General features: G+C 50.1%; 1 protein-coding gene across 1 annotated transcript in view; it reads left to right on the forward strand.

The window, feature by feature from the left end:
* ERGIC1 (endoplasmic reticulum-golgi intermediate compartment 1) overlaps positions 1-17,983 on the forward strand; it is a 104,730-nt gene that overhangs the window by 80,829 nt on the left and 5,918 nt on the right. The window contains exons 7-9 of the mRNA XM_059174318.1: positions 3,069-3,129; positions 8,057-8,157; positions 10,719-10,841. Of these exons, the coding sequence (XP_059030301.1) occupies positions 3,069-3,129; positions 8,057-8,157; positions 10,719-10,841 (285 nt within the window). The remainder of the gene's footprint in view (positions 1-3,068; positions 3,130-8,056; positions 8,158-10,718; positions 10,842-17,983) is intronic.

Genomic DNA, 17,983 nt, shown 5'->3' on the forward strand with positions numbered 1-17,983 from the left:
TCCTCTTGGAGACAGGGCTTAGGGACAGAGAACCTGCCCACCCTGGGTGCCATGAGCCAGTCTCCCTGCTCGCACACTCGGTGAACCACGGCCTGCCCCCCGACTGTGCACTCCCTACACACAGGGTTCAGCACTCACGTGGCCCCAGGGCTCCACCTGGGGGGGTCGGCGTGTGTTGGCTCCCCAGCCCGCCTTTCCTGATCCAAGTCCTGGCTCCACTGCATACTAGTTGTGTGACCTTGATTTAGTCCTGCTGAGCCTCAGTTACCGTATCTGTAAAATGGGGACAATAACAAATACCTGCCACCGAGGATTGTAGTGAAGATAAAATGAATTCCTGCGCATACAGCCCTTAGATCAGGACCAGGCACAGAGAAAGCGGTCAAGGAAATGAGCTATAACCCACTGTTGTTGCTCTCTGTACCCTAACTCTGCACCAGGCCCTGTGAGACAGAGCATGCCGCCAGCCTTTGAGGGGCTCGTGCAGCCTTGGAGAACACAGAAAGTGGGTGGTCACCACCCCCAGTGGGACAGGAGCTGACAAATCACGGGCAGGTGGTAGACAGCGGACCCTCCATAGACTGAGCACTGGGCAGTCCCCTAGCTGCCTTTAGGCCCACAGGCTCAGCAAATCCTTACGCAGCCCTGGGAAAAAGTCACCATGAATTCCGGTGTGCACAGGGGAAGATTGTCCAGCGTCCCTCAGCTCTGCACAGCCAGAATTCAAACCAAGTCTTTGTACCACACCATACTCCTTCCTTGCTCTGAGGACTCTGGACGCCAGAAGCCTGCTCTTTCTTACCTAGAGGGCAACATTACAGATGCCCCGTGTTTAATCCTTAAGGGTACTGGATGGCATTTGTTCCTGATGAGGAAAATGGGTTTCAGAGGGATTCGGCAACTTGTCCAAGGTCACACAGCTTATAAGAAACTGGGTACGTCTGACCCCAGGTCTTCTATTACTGTGCCTCCTGCAGTCATGGATTCATCAGATGCTCTTGAAATATCTGCTCTGCTCCAGGCCCTGGAGTTACATGATACCCATCATGTAACAATACATGGTTCTTGCTTTCAAGAGTTGAGATCAAATAAATAGCAGGATAATATAGGACGAGGAGGGTTAAGGACAAGAGAGGCGCAGGAGTCTGGGCAGTAATATGGGAGCAGGGACAAGTTTCCTCCTAGCCTAGGAAGTCAGGGAGGGCTTCCCAAAGGAGGGTGACCTTGCAGGTGACATGTAAGCCAACCCCTGAAGGGTGAGAAGGATTTGGCTAGGCTCACAGGGAAGTATCACGGGCACAGGGCACCTCACACACCTTCCATTCTCTGACACACCCAGCTGGTCATTTTCATAAAGACGCTCAAGGTTACTTTAAGAAAAAAATGGGTCAGCAGATGTCTACAGCATAAGAATGATGTTCTGTAACAAGGCCTGGCAAGTGAGTGCTCCTCAGAGTTGGAGAGGATGCAGAAATGTCCCAGAAGGGGAGCAGGGAGCAGTGTTTTATGGGGGGCAAGAGACCCGTGTTAGATTCAGGCAGGTGGGGCTGATGGGGGCAGGTTGGTGTTTTAAAGCGCCCACCTGCCGTGGTGAAGATGAGCTGTGAGGCCAGACTGGGGCTGAGGGAAGGGCTGCAGCCAAGGCTGGGGGAGATGGGGCCCAGACAGAGGCAGGGCAGCAAGGAGAAGGGATGGGGACAGATGTGCGTAGGAGAGGGGACAGTCTTATGTTGCTATGTGCCACTGGCAGAACAAGACACTGACAGCCTTCTGCTTGGTCATGATTATGGGCAAAATAGGATTCTTTAAATGCAAAAAACCTAGTTAATGTTCCAGCTACTCATCCATTCAGGAAATATTTCTTGAACACCTGTCCTGCAGGTTATGTGCCTTGCGCATTGCTGAGTGTCGGTGTCCAACCTCAGTCTAGAGGGGAAAACAGAAGTTAATCAAATGATCAAACAAATGAATGTGAGATAAAACCATGACACCGGACTATGGGAGGGAACATTCTAGCTCTCATCTCCCATAGCCACCTTCCTCTTGGTTCCGATTTTCCTTCCCTAAGGCAGCAGTGGACAAACTTCACCTTTCTTTGGGCTTGTTAAGTGCTCAGTAAACATCAGCCACCTCGGATCGGGATCAAGGATCAGGTCACCCAACTGCTTCTCACCCTTCCTGAAGAGGCGTGTTCCCCACCTACCTCACCCCCTTCCCCTGGGGCCACGCAGGCCTCTGTATATTCCTCAGTCTCCGGCTCATGCTTCACAGATGCTGCTTGCCTGATTAACTTCCCACTTTCCTGCAGATCTTGGCGTGTCACTTCTTCCAGGAAGCCCTCCAGGATGACTAGCTTGGCAGCTCCTATTAACCATGCCCACGGTGGCATGCCTCATGTACCTGGCATGCCTTGCCCTGCTTTAGATGTCCCTGCAGCTGACATGGTTTCCGCTCATCCTCAGAGAAGAGGCAGAATATGGCCTTCAGCCCCACTTTACATCAGACCCTGCCAGGAGGACACAGTAGGGCCAGCTGCCGTGAGGAAAGCTGCTGAATGTTCTCTGCAGTAAATTCAGTAGGAGGCTAGTAGCCCTGGGTCCTCAGAAGGCTGTAGGGGATCTCAGGAGGTGTGTGCTAGGACCTAGGCTTTCCAAAGTGACTTAATGGAAAGAATTCAGGCTTGAGGTTGGATACCTGAATTTGGATTTTGGCTCTGCCATTTATCAGCTGTGTGACACTGGACATGCTTCAGCATTTCTCCAAGCCTTGGTCTGCTCTTCTGTAAAATGGGCTCAGCAGTACCTCATTAGGGGCACTAAGTGAGATGACTAGAAATGTGCAGGCTAAAGTGGTATATTACAGGGGCTCACGATGGGAAGCAAGCTAGTGCCTGCTATGTGCCAGGCCCATGCTATGTCTGTATCTTGCCTTCTACAACTTCTCTGTGAGACAGACCACGCTGAGTAAGGTCCCTACACCAGGTTGCACCTGGCCGTCCCGAGCGGCCAGAATCAGGCCTAGAAGAGGTGATTTCCTGGAATCATTCCCTTCACTGTGCTTCTCCACAGGTCCAGAATGTGCATGGAGCTTTCAATGCCCTCGGGGGAGCAGACAGACTCACCTCCAACCGTATGTATCCCGTATCCCAAGTGGGAACAGGGAAAAGGGGAGAAGGGAACGTGCAGCAAGTACTCAGTGTAAGCCGAGCTGTGAATGCTCCATTCCCACAGCCGGTCTGTGAGGGAGGTAGAGTGAGCCCTGTCTGACAGACAAGGGCAGAAAAGTGACTTGTTCCCACCCTCCCTGGGGAAAGGAATGTGACAATCCTAGGCACCTCGTAAGAGCTCAGTGAGTACCAGCTATTATCATCATTATTTTTTTATTTTTTATTTTTTTAGAGAAATGTGGTTTTTTTTATTTATTTATTTTTATTTGATAGACAGAGATCACAAGTAGGCAGAGAGGCAGGCAGAGAGAGGAAGGGAAGCAGGCTCCCTGCTAAGCAGAGAGCCCCTGATGCTGGGGCTCGATCCCAGGACCCCGGGATCATGACCTGAGCCAAAGGCAGAGGCTTTAACCCACTGAGCCACCCAGGCACCCTATCACTGTTATTGTTATTATTACTGCTGCGTAATTGATTAGTTGAGATGATCACCTAAGATCCCACAGGGAGCCGTGGCATTGCTGGGATTCATCCTGGCTCCAGTGGCACCAGGAGAACAGGGCTGACTGAGACTGACCCAGTCGGGTCTGACCACCTGGCTACCCACCCAACCCCACACTTTCCTCCTGCTCGAGCCTCTCCCCCTCATAAATGCCCCCTCCCTGAGCCCTCCACCCACTCAGTTCTCTGGCACCCCGGACCCTACGAAAGAGGGCTTGGTGTCTTTACACACTGCCACACCTATGCCCACACCTGTCGCCTGATCCAATGAACTTTCGCACACCTATGCACACATGTGTGCATACACACGGGGCCTTGGAAGTATGCACCGAATGGGCCCAAGCGACCTGTCTGCTTAAATGGATTCACCCCCTGGATCCTGCAGGACAGGTGACCTTGACTGTCCTTACTTCCTCAACTGAACTTACCTTTTTTATCCAGAAGGCGTTTCTCATAGTTTCTTAAAATGCATTCTGCTCTCTGATGGTCAGAAATTCAAGCAAAAGAAAACATCTCCCATGACCAATCCCTCACCCTTAACAAATCACACTTCATTTCTCTATGTCCCTGTGAACCCTCGCCCATCAGCAAAAGTCATCCGTCTCAAAGCCAGTAGACGGCCGTTTCCCTTCTGATTTTTGTCCTTGGCATTTGTGCGTGACCGTGTTTTTTCAGAGTGTCTCCTGTGGTGACGGAGGCACGGCTGCCCACCCAGCAGTTCTGCCGTGCTTTATTAAGGCATTGTTTCCTCGGGGAAGATGTCTGTTCCTTGTTTTTTACCATCACGGCAATGCCTGTGATACTTACGGTATCTGCTTTATATTGTCCCGTTGCTTCCCCACTGGGTGCAGGCCCCTTCGTGTCAGCTCCAGCAGGCAGCATAGGAGCACACAACAAGGCCTCTTTGTCTTCATGCAAATATCTGATTCTGACCGAGGGAGATGATCCTTCCCATGTTGATGCTGGTGTACCTGTCGGTATAGTCTATGGAAGGGCAGAATGTTGTCCCATAGCAGTGTCCACATCTGCTCGCAGTTGGTGCGGATATTGACATAGAACTGAGCTCGGAAGGACCCAGGCTCTGTCAGCCAGTAGAGGGTTTGGGCAGAAAACCCTGCCTGCTCCAGGGCTAGTGACGAGAGCCATCACAGGCTGGCTTCCATGGAAAGAAAATGCATTAGATCAAACAATAGGCAGCCGGGGGTAGGGCTGGCTTTCATTCCCTCAGCCCTCCAGCTTGGCCTCCCTGCTGGGCCTTTTTGCCTTTGCCACCTCCTCTGCTCCCAGACCTTCCCCTTGAGGGCTGCTTCTTGTCATGTAGGTCTCAGCTCAAACGCTACCACTTCTGAGAGGCCCTTCTTGGCCACCTTATGTAAAGGAACTCCCACTTCTAGTAACCGATTTTTCTTCCAACAGACCACTCTCTCTGGCGATACTGAGGAGGGATTGTGGATGTTTTAGCCTTGGCGATGAGGACATTGAGGTTGTTGTGTTTTTGTTTGTTAAGAGCCTTTATCTTTTATAGAGACATAAGTAAAATATTTGTGGATACATTGATGTGATGTCTGGGATTTGCTTCCAGATAAAACAGGGTAGGGTGAAAGATGGGGTAGGGATGAAGCAAAAATCAACCCTGTATTGTTAATTGGTTTTTGTTTTTTGTTTTTGTAAACATTTTCTTAAAAGATTTTACTTATTTATTTGACAGACAGAAATCACAGGGGGAGGCAGGCTCCCTGCGGAGCAGAGAGCCCCATGCGGGGCTCGATCCCAGGACCCTGGGATCATGACCTGAAGGCAGAGGCTTTAACCCACTGAGCCACCCAGGTGCCCCTGTATTGTTAATTGTTGAAACTGGGGAATGGGGTTTGTTATAGGATTCCCCAGTTTGTATGTGTTTGAATTTTTCCGTAATAAGATGTTAGGAGGGAGGGAAGGAGGCTGCCAGCGCAAAATGTACTTGGGCCTCCCTGGATCAGGTCGGAGTCAGCAGCCCCCTGGAGGGGCCCACAGACAAGCAATCCACGTGGGTGGAATTAGGTGCGGTATCCCTAGTGGGCATTTGGCAAATTGTGTCAAAGGCCTTAAAAATGCTCATTGCCTTTGAGTCATCCTTTCTACTCATAGGAGAGTAAGCTAAGGAAATAATTAAGAGAGTGTGCAAAGATTTAGGAAAATCATGTTCATTAGGTCATTGTTTATAGCAGTGAAAATGAAGAACAGCGTCAGTGTCTAGCCACAGGGGGTGAGTTGAGTCCATTTACGTGGCGGCGCTGTGGGATATGTGCAGATGGGTCAGAACTTCGTAGGCATTCAGGCAACTGAGGTTTATTGAGCACCTACTGTGTGCCAGGCACCATACTAGGGGATATTGGAGCGACTAAAACAAACGGAGTGGAGCTTACTGCTTTCTGTGTCTTAATGATATCTGTGGTGTTTAGTTCTTAGAAAAGGGTACAGTATGATGCCATTTTAGGAAAATATAAATATATGTATAAATATAAGCTTAGCAGTTTATACACAAAAATGTGAATCCATGGATTTCTGTGGATGGTGGATTTGTGGGTGGTTTCTATTTTTTTTCTCTTTAGGATCATCTGTATTTGTACAAATTTTAACAGAACTATTGCAGGTGTGATTTTCATAAGGCTTTCACTCCTTTCGTTCTCTCAATTATTTAACCTAGAGCAATGGGCATTTGAGCACGGTATCTCAAGTATGATCTTTGGACTCTGGGTTTAAAATGCAGATTCTGAGTCCCACTCTGGAACCATTCAGCAGGGGTGAGACCCAGGTGTCTGCCTTTTAAATCCTGGGTGACTCCCCTGCTCCTGACCCCTGGGGCCCACTGCAGGTTCTTCCGTGGACTTCTCCCTGAGGCCACAGGGCTTTACTGAGGTTTTTCAGAGGAGTCCTGTCTCAAGACAGTTCAGGAAGCAGCCTTTTCCTTACCTAGAGGCAGTATTAGCAGGAAGAGGCTGTGAGTGTCATCCACTTCCCCTAACCTCTTACAGCGAGCAAGTCCAAGGACTCAGAGCTGATTTAGCCCATAGATCAGGACTAGAACACAAAAGACTAAATTTCCGTGTGGTTTTAGCTCCATGATCCCTGAGCTGACATTCTAGAATGCAGTAACTGAGGGGGTCCTTGAGCTTCTCTTCGCATCCCAGAAGCATGAGCCAAGGGAATTTGTACCTGGCCTGGATGCTGTTGGGCAGCTTCGGGCCAGCGTTCTGTCAGCCTCCTGTTGGGCTCTGGTTACCTCGTGCTTATCAGAAGCTGATTCATCTGTTCTTCCATTCATGCCCCGGACCAGCCGTCCTTCCTTCCGTTCGTTCATTCCATAAGCACTTGCTACTTTCTCCTCTACGCCAGGCCCTCTGCAGGCTTCTGGGAAAAGAGATGAGTAGGGCTCGGTCCCTGCCCGCTGCAGTGTCACCCCTCCCACCCCATCCGCCGTAGAGCAGTGTGGGCAAGAATTACAGTGCAATATGACAGGGCCAGGTGGAGGGAAAACTGATCTCCCATTTAATTGAAAATGAGGAAAGAAATTTGAATCGTTTTTTTTAACAGAGATTTGAAAAGAAATTATGAACAGTTCTTCATAAATGTAGTTCCTCTGCTTCATGGGCTCTTTTTTCTTAAAAAAAAAAATATTATATATATATATTAAAAAATATATATATATAAATATATATATTAAAAATATATATATATATATAAATATATATATATATTTTTTTGTAAGTAAGCTAGGCACTCAACATGGGGCTTGAACTTTACAACCTTGAGATCAGGAGTTGCACATTCTGACTGAGCCAATCACGCACCCCATCTCTCTTTTTAAAACTCAAACCCAGCTTGTTTCAAAAGCAACAATGTTCATACAGGACCAAGGGTGCACCATGAAATGTGATATTTACCAAAATCCTGCCTTCTTCGCCAGAGGATACAACTGCTAATAGTTTCTTGGGTATCTTTCCAGGAAATTCTGTATATTCATGCGTCTAGAGAGAGTGAGTCTTCCCTGCTCCCAGGACATGTAAACATGTTATTCATTCCGTTTGTAACTTGGTTCTTTTCCCTTAACAATACCTCTTGGACAGCGGCTTGTCGCGGTACCCATTCTTTAACGTTTGCTCTATTGCTGGACATTGGGGTCATTTCCAGAATTTTAATATCCTGTACAGTGGATGAATAAAGATCCTGATAGACGGAGTCTCTCAATTCCTGGTATCCAAAGAGAGAAAATGAAGAGGGGTTGTTTGGGGATGAAAATTTGGAAACGGCACCCCCAACAATGCTGAACAGATTTAGGGTTGAAATGACAATAGAATTGCCAGCCGGGCAGTGCCTGTCCCCCTGCTTCATCCCGCTGTGTCCTTCCTGCAGCTCTCGCATCCCATGACTACATCTTGAAGATCGTGCCCACAGTTTACGAGGACAAGAGTGGCAAGCAACGGTACTCTTACCAGTACACAGTGGCCAACAAGGTAGGTCGTCCTTGGGTCCAGCTGTGTGCAATTGCGCCCTCTGCTGGTCCTAAGCAGAAGTGACCTGTATCTGAGCGAAATTCCCACCAGTTCCCTTTCCAGGAGCCTTTCCCAGGGTGCTGCTTGGGCCAGGCTCTGTCCTGGCTAGAGATGAGAGGCCAGTGTCAGAGTTAAGGGGAGGAAATCTAACCAGGAGATGGGGTGTGATCTGTTGAGAAAGAGCCTTGCAACTGGCCACAGTCCTTCAGACTCAGGACCCTGATTGGTCAACACACAACAGACCTTCTGGCTCCCGGGGCGCAAGCCCGTTATCCAGAATCACCAGATGGCCATTGCCTAACAGGAACGTCCTAGGACCCCAAAACTCAAAATAATGGAGAAGCGGGTAGGCGTTGATGGGAAGCAGAGGACGATGAGTGCCCGCTGAACGGGATGACTAAGAGTTGTTTCAAGCTGAGACAACCTCTAGCTTCCTGGGACATGACCCTGCCAATGGACAGGCATGCTTGCAACATGTTAGTTGAGGCACCCCCAGTGGATCCCTTGATCATCAGGACTGTCCTTTTCCTCCTCTTCTAGGGCTGCCCAAACCCCTTATAGCCAGTATGTTGTTTAGCACAATTAAAAATAGTAATGGAGTGATAGCTACCATTTACTGAGCAGTTACTATGGGCTGGCTACTCCGCTAAGCTCTCTAACTCTACCGTCTTTTTCAGTCATGACAGCTCTGACTGGGACCGTCCTAGTCCCCATTTTACAGATTTGGGGACAATGACACTGTCTTGACCCTGAGAGGTGGTCATAGAGCTGCAAAGTGAGCTAGTGAGGGTTAGAACTGGGTTCTCCTCTGCCTCCAGAGCCTGGCCTCTTGCTCCCATCACCCACTCAGCCTGAACAGAGTCAGTCAAATCTGTTGGGCTGAGAGCTCCTCTCTCTCGGGTAGCTTGAGGTCCTTCTGCCTGGCTCGGCCTCTGCTGACTGATGCTCTGGTGTAACTTTCCAAAGGGAGTTCTGTTTCTTTCACTCACTGTCTCCTGAAGGGCATCTCATTGTAACTGTCAGGTGCTGACGGCATCTAAGGGCTGGGATATGGATGCGGTCTGAGCAGAAAGGGTGGGGCCGGAGCAGACTGCTGGTGCAGACCCGGCTCAGTCACTTGCTAGCTGTGTAGCTCGGGACAAGTCTCATAACCACTCTGTGCCTCTGTTTACTCATTTGTAAAAGGGATGGTACCCACCTCGTAAGATCGCTATCCAGGGGGGCAATGTTTTGGAAAACTGCTTTGTCCACAAAGGAGGCTTTGGGTAAATGGGACTTACTACTGCTATTTCTCATTATCTTCTATCCCTCTGCTCTGGGCTTTGACCCAGACAGTCACCCTGCCTCATCAGCTCCCCCCGGAGAAAGCTGATCCTGTTTTGCCCAAGGCTCCTTCCCCTGAGGCTTTGGCAAAGACCCAGCAGCCAGAACGGCTTGCTCAGCTCTCTCTATGGCCTTGGCCCCAGCCTGCCCTGGAGAAGAGTGGGCCAGGCCTGTCAGAGCCAGCGGTGGTCCATCAGGGCGGGAAGGTCTTGGGTCATCCCTGGGGAAGCCTCAGAGCACGGGCCCTAACATTTGGGATGGCGGGGGCACGCCTATGGTTTAGTCTGATCTACAGTTATTGTGGCTGAATGAGAATAGCCCAGAGGTTTCCAGCAAATGCCCAGACCAAAGAGGACACACATTAATTCAGCTCGTTAAGCATCCTTTCATCTCACCCAGCCAAGGGCCATCTCAGGAAGCCTGGTGGTAGGGTCCTTCTGTCTTTCCAGTTCTGGGTGTTCCTTCTTTGAAGAGGCCCTCTCCCCACATGGCCTCATACTCATCTCTCTTACACACACACCCCCCACACACACACACTGCAGGGTGATGTCCACCCTTCAGGTGTGTGGTGTAGAATGCCCCCTCCTCATAAGCCTTCCAGCTGGCCTGGGGAGAGTTGGTCATTCGTTGCCATCCCCCCCAGCACCCCAGGCTTCTGGGGCATGGACAGTGTGGCAGTATTGTGGATGGTCTTCTACATCTGCTTCCTTCCCCGGACTGTGACCCGCCCCCCCCACTCTGGGGATAGGACAGAGCTTCCTCCCCTTGGGGTCCCCAGTAGCCAGCACCCACGAGAGGTGCTTAGCCCACAGTCAATGAGTAAGTGAATGGATTTTGCATGGCCAGGAGTTAGAGGGGGAAATGCGCTTTTACTCCAGAGGATCTCAGATCACACCTGTCCTTTTCACCTCTCTGCTCTCAGATTCTGGTGCTGCCTCCAGGTCATATGGTCAGTGTTCAACCACCCAAAGGATTGGTAATGTCCCTGGAAAAGCTGCCCATCCAGATGCCTATAGCAGAGCCTCCAGGGGAAGGGGTGAAAGGCATGGTGTTGGGGGGCGGGTCCAGCTCCAGGAAAGAGAGAGAAGGCTCCCTCCTGGGGTCTCCAAAGGACCCTCTGCAGTCCATCTCCCACCCACCAGGAACCGTGGTTTGTATGTCTGGTTCTCATGTCCCCCTTTTCCCCTCCTCCACCCCAGGAGTACGTAGCCTACAGCCACACAGGACGGATCATCCCTGCCATCTGGTTCCGCTATGACCTTAGCCCCATCACGGTCAAGTACACGGAGAGAAGGCAACCTCTGTACAGGTTCATCACCACGGTAAGTGGGGCCCCTGCCCTGCACCCCTTCTCCTTGCACCCCTCCTGGTTCTTGGAGGAAGGGGAGGCAGTCCACAGGGTTAGGAGCACAGGCTGTACACAGAAGGTTATGATCCCTAGGATGTGGAGAAATGTTATCAGAATCATGTCAATAACAATGGCGTGTCATCAAGAAAATATTTTCCAAAGGGGAATGTCACTAGATGAATTTGATTTGTTAGGTAGATGTTTATATAGCTCATTAGGTTTAGCAGGGTTTATCCTTTTTTGTGGAAATTTTACAGTGAAGATTTAACTCATTTTTTTCCCCTATGTCTATTTTCCGACTGTAGCTGCTGGTACTGTCAGGTTTCTCCTTTCTCTCCTGCCTGCTTGTTCTCTTTTCTTTTTTTCTTTGATTTTTTTATTTTTCTTTTTCCTTTTTTTTTTTTTTTTTCTTTTTAGCATTGTCTCCATCAAGTCTGATTTTCTATGGGGCAGCTTCAAGCTGATGTCATTTTTCTTTGATGCTGAGTGTTTCTATCAAGGATGCTATTTCCTGGCGTTCCATTAAAAATGTCCTTGGGGGCAGAACAGCGGGCTCATGGCACCCTGCTTCAGCCAAGAGGCCCAGAGATGTTTTGTAAGCCAGAGTCAGCCGAGGTGGAAGAGATGGGGAGATTATCTCTACCTCACAGATTTGGAAACTGAGGCCTAAAGGCCCTTATGCTTTTTACCTCTTCATAGTCTTAATAATGATTCAAGATCAGGGGTCTACTCCTGGATCTTTCATTCCTGGCTCTCACTAGATTTGTATTAGTCACAGCTCTGTTACAGTAAAGACAGAACCCCACATCCAGTTGGCTTGATGTATTTAAGCTTCAGGCATGGCTAGATCCAGGCATAAATGTTGTCCAGAATAGACCGTTTTTTTTGTAGTCTTGTTTTCCACTAAACTGGCTTCATTTTGAAATAGAATTTACTAACAGAAAGTGTCTCTTCCTCAGTAATTTGACCTGAGTCCTGGATGAGGATGAGATAGTACTGTCATTGGCTTTATGCAGCTCCCCTTACAACCTTGTGGCCCAGAGAATGAAAGGAGTACCCCCAGCTGGCCAGCCCCAGTTCGATCATGAGGACAAAGATTGTGAGGGGATGGGCCTCCCTAAGGGAAAAATCAGGGGTCAGTTTTTAAGAAAGAGAGGGCTGGATATTAAGAGGCAAAAAGTTCAGATGTCTGCAATGTCTCCATCTTATGATCCACTATGTACCAGTAACTGGCCCTCAACTCCCTGTCTCCTAGGCCTCATGGGACTCAAAGGACATTATCAAAGGGAAACTCTTTGCCAAAAGAACGCCATGTGGATGCAAAGGGTGTCAGAACCCTAGTACTGATTTGAGCCTCACAACAGACTTAGGCTGCTCTCTGACTCCAAATTGGAAACTTCCAGTCAACAGAGGACACCTACCATAAAGCTAAGACACGTGACACAGATTGGGAAAATGTACTTGTCCCACATACAAGAAAGGAATAATCTTTAGAATTTATATGGGGACAATTCCGACAAGCCCGTAAGGAAAAGTTAAGCGACCAAAAAGAAAGATGGGTGAGAACTTGATCATTCATTCACAGAACAGACCATCCTGGCCATGAAAAGATGCCAGAGTTCCCTAGATCTTAGAGGAATTTGATTCAAAATGCAAGACCCGGGGCACCTGGGTGGCTCAGTTGGTTAAGCAACTGCCTTCAGCTCGAGTGATAATCCCAGAGTCCTGGGATTGAGTCCTGCGTCGGACTCCCAGCTTCATGGAGAGTCTGCTTCTCCCTCTGACCTTCTCCCTTCTCATGCTCTTTCTCACTCTCTCTCTCTCAAATAAATAAATAAAATCTTCAAAATGCAAGACCCAATTTGGCCCTACCAGACTGGCAGAAATGACAGGGCCACCACAGTGGAGATCGGGAGGACACAGCAAGCGGACTGCACCCACTGTCTGGGATGCAGGTAGACTGGGTCAGCCTCTGGGGCAGGAGATGTACAAACCCCTTGACCCAAAAGCTGGGGAACTTATGAGCAAGTAATTTTACCCAAGGCCCTACAGGGTACTACCTGAAATGTTTTGGGGTTTTCTGCTTGTTTGTTTGTTTACCCCATGCTCCTACTGCACACCCAGAGTAAGAAGCTAAGACACAAGTAGGTGTGTTTGTGCATGTGTGGTCTGCTTCTCAGAGGCCTTGTGGTCTGTGGCATTGGCACTGGCAGAGGAACCCCTTTGCCTGGTGTCTCACCGTGGGGTTGAGAAGGATCTTCATGTCCCTTTCTTATTTGCACCTATTTGCCACATAGTTGAGGCTCTGAGTGCGAAAACCCCCGGCAAGTGGCTGAGAAATGAAGCAACTTCATTTATTTGCTGAACTTCTGCGAGAATTTACCACAGGCCAGGCCCTGTGCTGGGCACCAGAGATAGCCGAACTTGACTTTCTCTCCGTCCTTCAACCACTCCCGGCTGCTGGGGAAGAGGTTTGAACACACAGAGAACTGAAGTCCCATCCAGCAGGGGCTCCCTTGGGGCTGCACACTGGGCACTGTGGTAGTGATGACTCCCTTTGGTTTGGCAGAATTGGAGAAAGGAAACCCAGAGATGGGTCTTGAAGGATGTAGAGATGTTTTCTAGACCAATGAGTGAAGCAGAGGGGGTCTTAGCACAGGGAATACTATGTGCAGAGGTGCCCAGTAACATATTTTGTGAAGGCCACAGGGCCTCTTTTGATGGCGGTGGACTTCTGAGAGCCAGAGGTCCCGAGAAGTCACAGGGGAAGAGCCTGTCCTTTGTAACCCAGAGGCCAGATGGCTCCATGACTCCATTTCCTTCTCCTCTTGCCACTGGCCATCGGCCGTGCCTCCATCTCTGCCCCATCCACCTTCATTCAAGCAGGGGCCATGCTGAGGGCACCTCCCGATGTCATGAGCCTGGTGGTTTTTCCGGAGGCCCTGCACCACCATCACGGTTGCCGTGGCAACCATGGGGGTCAGCCTCAAGTGAGCCAGCCGGCTGTCCCTGGCAGATGGCGTCATTGTGGAGCTTCAAAGACTCTTGTCACGAGGCGGCAGATGTGGGGGTGATGCTCACGTGCAGACACACACACACACACACAAAGAGCCCCGGGAGCCCTGGCAGGGCGGGGCAGGGCCGGGGTGGAAATGGAGGCACCTGCTGTGACTTCTCTTTCTCTCTTTTTAAAATCAAACACTTGTGTGCAAAGCCCCCAAGCCCCAAATGGGGGCCTCTGCAAATAGCTTCTCACGAGGGCTGCTTAAGAGAGGGCTTAGGCCAGAGGCCAGGATGTCGTCATGTGGCGGCTGCAGGGCGGCGGGGGTGGGGGGGGCAGCTGTGGGTGGGCTGGAATGAGGTGGGGTGCCTTTCAACAGGGTGTGCGTGTGGAGGGGAGAGGCGGGTGGGGCCTCCCTGACGCATCTGTACCTATCAAGTCCCTGGATCATTCGAGGTTGCCCCCCTAGGGTCTCCTGATCTGCACAGGACCAGGACATTCTAGGTCTGAACAGAGGAGGTTCCCTTCTCCTGGAAGTCTCCCACCAGGCTGTACAGGGCTTCTCTCTCTGGGCACCCGGGGCGTGTTGCTCAGACTTCCGTTCTGTGCTATTCCAGAAAATTCCATCACTAAAGGAATAAACAGATGGTGTTTAACGACATGCAAGTGATCCCCTTCAAAGTGCCCTCCCACACACACACACACATTTGTCCCCTGCCCCTGCCACTTGCCCAAGCCCCCCTTTTGGGATTGCCTTCAAGTGGCTTGTGGTGACAGATTGGATGACTTCAGAAGTGTCACATCACTCTCCTCGTGTGTTTTATTCTATGAGGGAGGAACAACCAGAAGTCAAAAAGTACCACACTGGGCCAGTTTGGCCATGTTTTTTCCGCCCCCCCCCCCACCCCCAAAAGTATCAGCTGGGAATGGCATGCTCCCATTGAGCAGCAGGGATAGCTGAATTTGAAATATTCCCTGCCCACCAGGTGTTCCTTGACAGTGAAATAATGCCCCGAATTTTAGATTGCACTTTATAACTGCTACGCCTGATTATGAAGAGCTCCAGGTCTGATGCCCCTGTGTGTCCTCAGCATCCAGCATGGCGCCTAGCCTGGAGGTAGAAATATAGAAGAGACAGCTACTTGAAGAAGTGATCGTATAGCTACACTTACTAAGCATCTACTATGTACTGAGTAATCTTAAAATTATCTCCTTTAACTTTCCCAGGAATCCTCCAAGGTAGATGGTATCAGTCCTGTTTTATGTATGAATTCACTGAGGCCCAGAGAGGTAAAGAAACTCATCCAAGGTCACACAGCTGGTAAATGGTGAGGCTGGGACTTAACCCCAGAACCTGCTTCTGTCACATCCCCCAACCCACCACCACCACATAGCTTGGGAGCCTCCATCCTCCAAAACAAAGGCCGTTGAAGGTGTCCCAGCAACAGAGTCCCAAGAAACCACGGAGTCCTTGGTAGGACACCAGGATGATTTGATACAGTGACCCCCTGCTGGGAATCAGGAGGACATGTAACAGCAGGAAACAAGGCAACATTGTGAGCATAAACTGTGAGCATTGTGAGCATTTTATCAAGTCACCATCACACACATACCGTAAGAAAACAAAACACCACAACAACAAACTAGCCCACATCATCTGTCCATCTAAGACCAGGTTGGCAGGTCATTGCAAATTTTCCTGCCCAGATCTGATTACCGTTCACTCATCTATTTAGGTACCTGCAAGGATTGGCCATAGACAAAAGGCATCAGGTACTCGGGTGGGAAGAGGGGTATGGGGGGGACAGTAAAAACAATTGAGAAGAGACAAACGTAAAAATGGGGGAGGTTTTGCCCAGTAAGACTGTGTGAGTAGAGAAGAGACCAGCTTTGTAGCCGGACCCTAATCTCGCCCACTCAGACTTCCCTTGGTGTGTCTCTCTTACCTGGACCATGAGCTCCAGGAAGATGGGGAGGGCCTTGGTCATCTCTGGTCTCCAGACCAGGGGCAGAGCAGGTAGATGATAAGTGGGCATCAGATACTGAGCAGAAGGATAGAGGGGTGTGTACCTTGGCCCACCCCCATTCCACAATAGTTTCTGTTACGTGAGTGGCAACATGAAGCCCACATTAGCAGCTCAGTTGCTCAGGGTTGGAATGTGTAAAAAACTTCGGTTCCAGTCTTTCCAGACGTTTGAACAGAGCTAGATCTTCTAGAAGGTCATGTGCCAGGGACAGATCGCTCCTGCTGGGTCAGCACACAGATCTCTCTGTTGTAATTGAAGTTCCCGGTGCTTGCTTTTCAAAGACAGATTCTGAGACATGGAAGGAGTATGGGAATGGAGCGAGGTCCTTTTTACAAACTATACGTACCTTTACAGCCACACGGCTTCTTACTTCTTAAACTTTGTTCATGGGGTCCTCTTACTTCAGGACGTTTGCTATGTAAAACCTAACAGAATTGAGAAAGTAAATACAAAAAAGCCATCTGTACATGGAGATAGGAACTAAAGGGAGCCTTCAGGTTGGGGGAGAAGCTGGTGGGGGGGCTAACAGAAAAAAGCAGGCCCTTTGCAGCTTTCCAGACCTGGATTCTCCTCACCCTCTCCTATTTGGTAGCTGTGTGACCTTGAACAAGCCTGCCCCCCTCTGAGCCTCTGCTTCCCCATCTGAGAAATGGGGGTTGCTCCATTTCCTTAGTACTTGCACAGATGGAATGAGAAGGCAGAAGAAAGTGCCAGCTCAGGCCTGACACGTAGAAGGGGCTCAACTGGGGTGGGTTTGGGGGAGGGGAGTGGATGTCTTGAAGCTGCAGCCCTTGAAGGAGTGGTGGGAAGAGGACTCAGTTCTCCCACCAGGCTCCTGTCCCAGACGGTGGGAGTGGGGGGGACTGGCACCACGCCCTCTCCTCCCCCACCTTTCCAGGGCCCAGTCATCATCAGCTTCCCTTCCACAACAGCCCCCACCCCTCTGAAGCCACAGCCTCGGTGTTCTCATCCGCGGCTCCAGTCTGTCTGCCGCCACCGGCATCTGATGGGACTCCGGATTCATTATTTATTTCCTCAGCTTGTGCCTTTTCCATAAGCTTTTCAAGCATTGCTGCCTGGATTAAGGACGGTAAATGAATAGTTCCCAGGCACTTGTGGTACAGCAGGTAGCCATAGAAGAGGTCATCTTGGCCCTCACAGGGGGGGGGCCCATTTTACAGATGAGGGAAACTGAGGCTCAGAGGGGTGACCTGGTTTTCCTGGTCATGGTGGCAGGGCTGGGATCTGACCACAGGAATGTTTCCTCTGGAGCCCACAGTCTCCACCCCCACCCCCATGTTGGGGGCGTGGGGTTGTGTGTCATGCTTCTCCACTGCCCGATGTGGAAAAGTAAATGGGGGGAGGGGTGATGGACTGGGAAAGCATTCATGTTGGTGGAACAACAGAGGGATTCAGCTCTCCAGCCACTGCGGGTGGAACACGTCCTTTCCGTATTATAAGGAATTAAGAACCATAATTAAAATGTAAGGGAAACACACACATAGACACACACACACACACACACACACACGCACCTTCTTTGCAAGGTAGACAAGCTGACTTCATTCTAGCCAGAGTAGGAGGTTGGGAAGCTGGTAGAACCACAGGAAGTCTCTGCCAAAGAACAAAGGGGCATTATTGATGACTTCTGATGAAAGCAAAGTAACACGCTCCTCCCAGACTCACCGGGGCCTGGATATCGAATTGTCCTTGCTTCCATTTCCGGAGCTAGGGCTGCTGGCTAGAGTAGGGTTACGCGTGCTGGCTGTGGCAGCCCTTCCTGACTCGGTGGCCCTGCTCCTTCACTGCCCTCCCCTGAGGTTGTCCCCCTGCTTCAGGGCCTGGTCGGCATACAAAACCATGGCAGGGGTGAGGGAGCGAGGGAAGAGGCATTCACCATTGTGTGTGTGACTCGTTGTTCAATCTGACAGCAGTCCTGAGGGCTGAGAATTAGCCTTCCCATTTTTAAAAGTAAGGAAACGGAGGTATGGGGAAGTAAGGCTAACATAAGGGCCCATGAAAGGAGGGATCCCAGTCAGAAGACCCTTTATATCCGCCGTTGGAACTTCTGATATCTTCTTGGCGTTT

This window comes from Mustela lutreola, chromosome 5, assembly GCF_030435805.1.
Source record: "Mustela lutreola isolate mMusLut2 chromosome 5, mMusLut2.pri, whole genome shotgun sequence".
NCBI lineage: Eukaryota > Metazoa > Chordata > Mammalia > Carnivora > Mustelidae > Mustela > Mustela lutreola.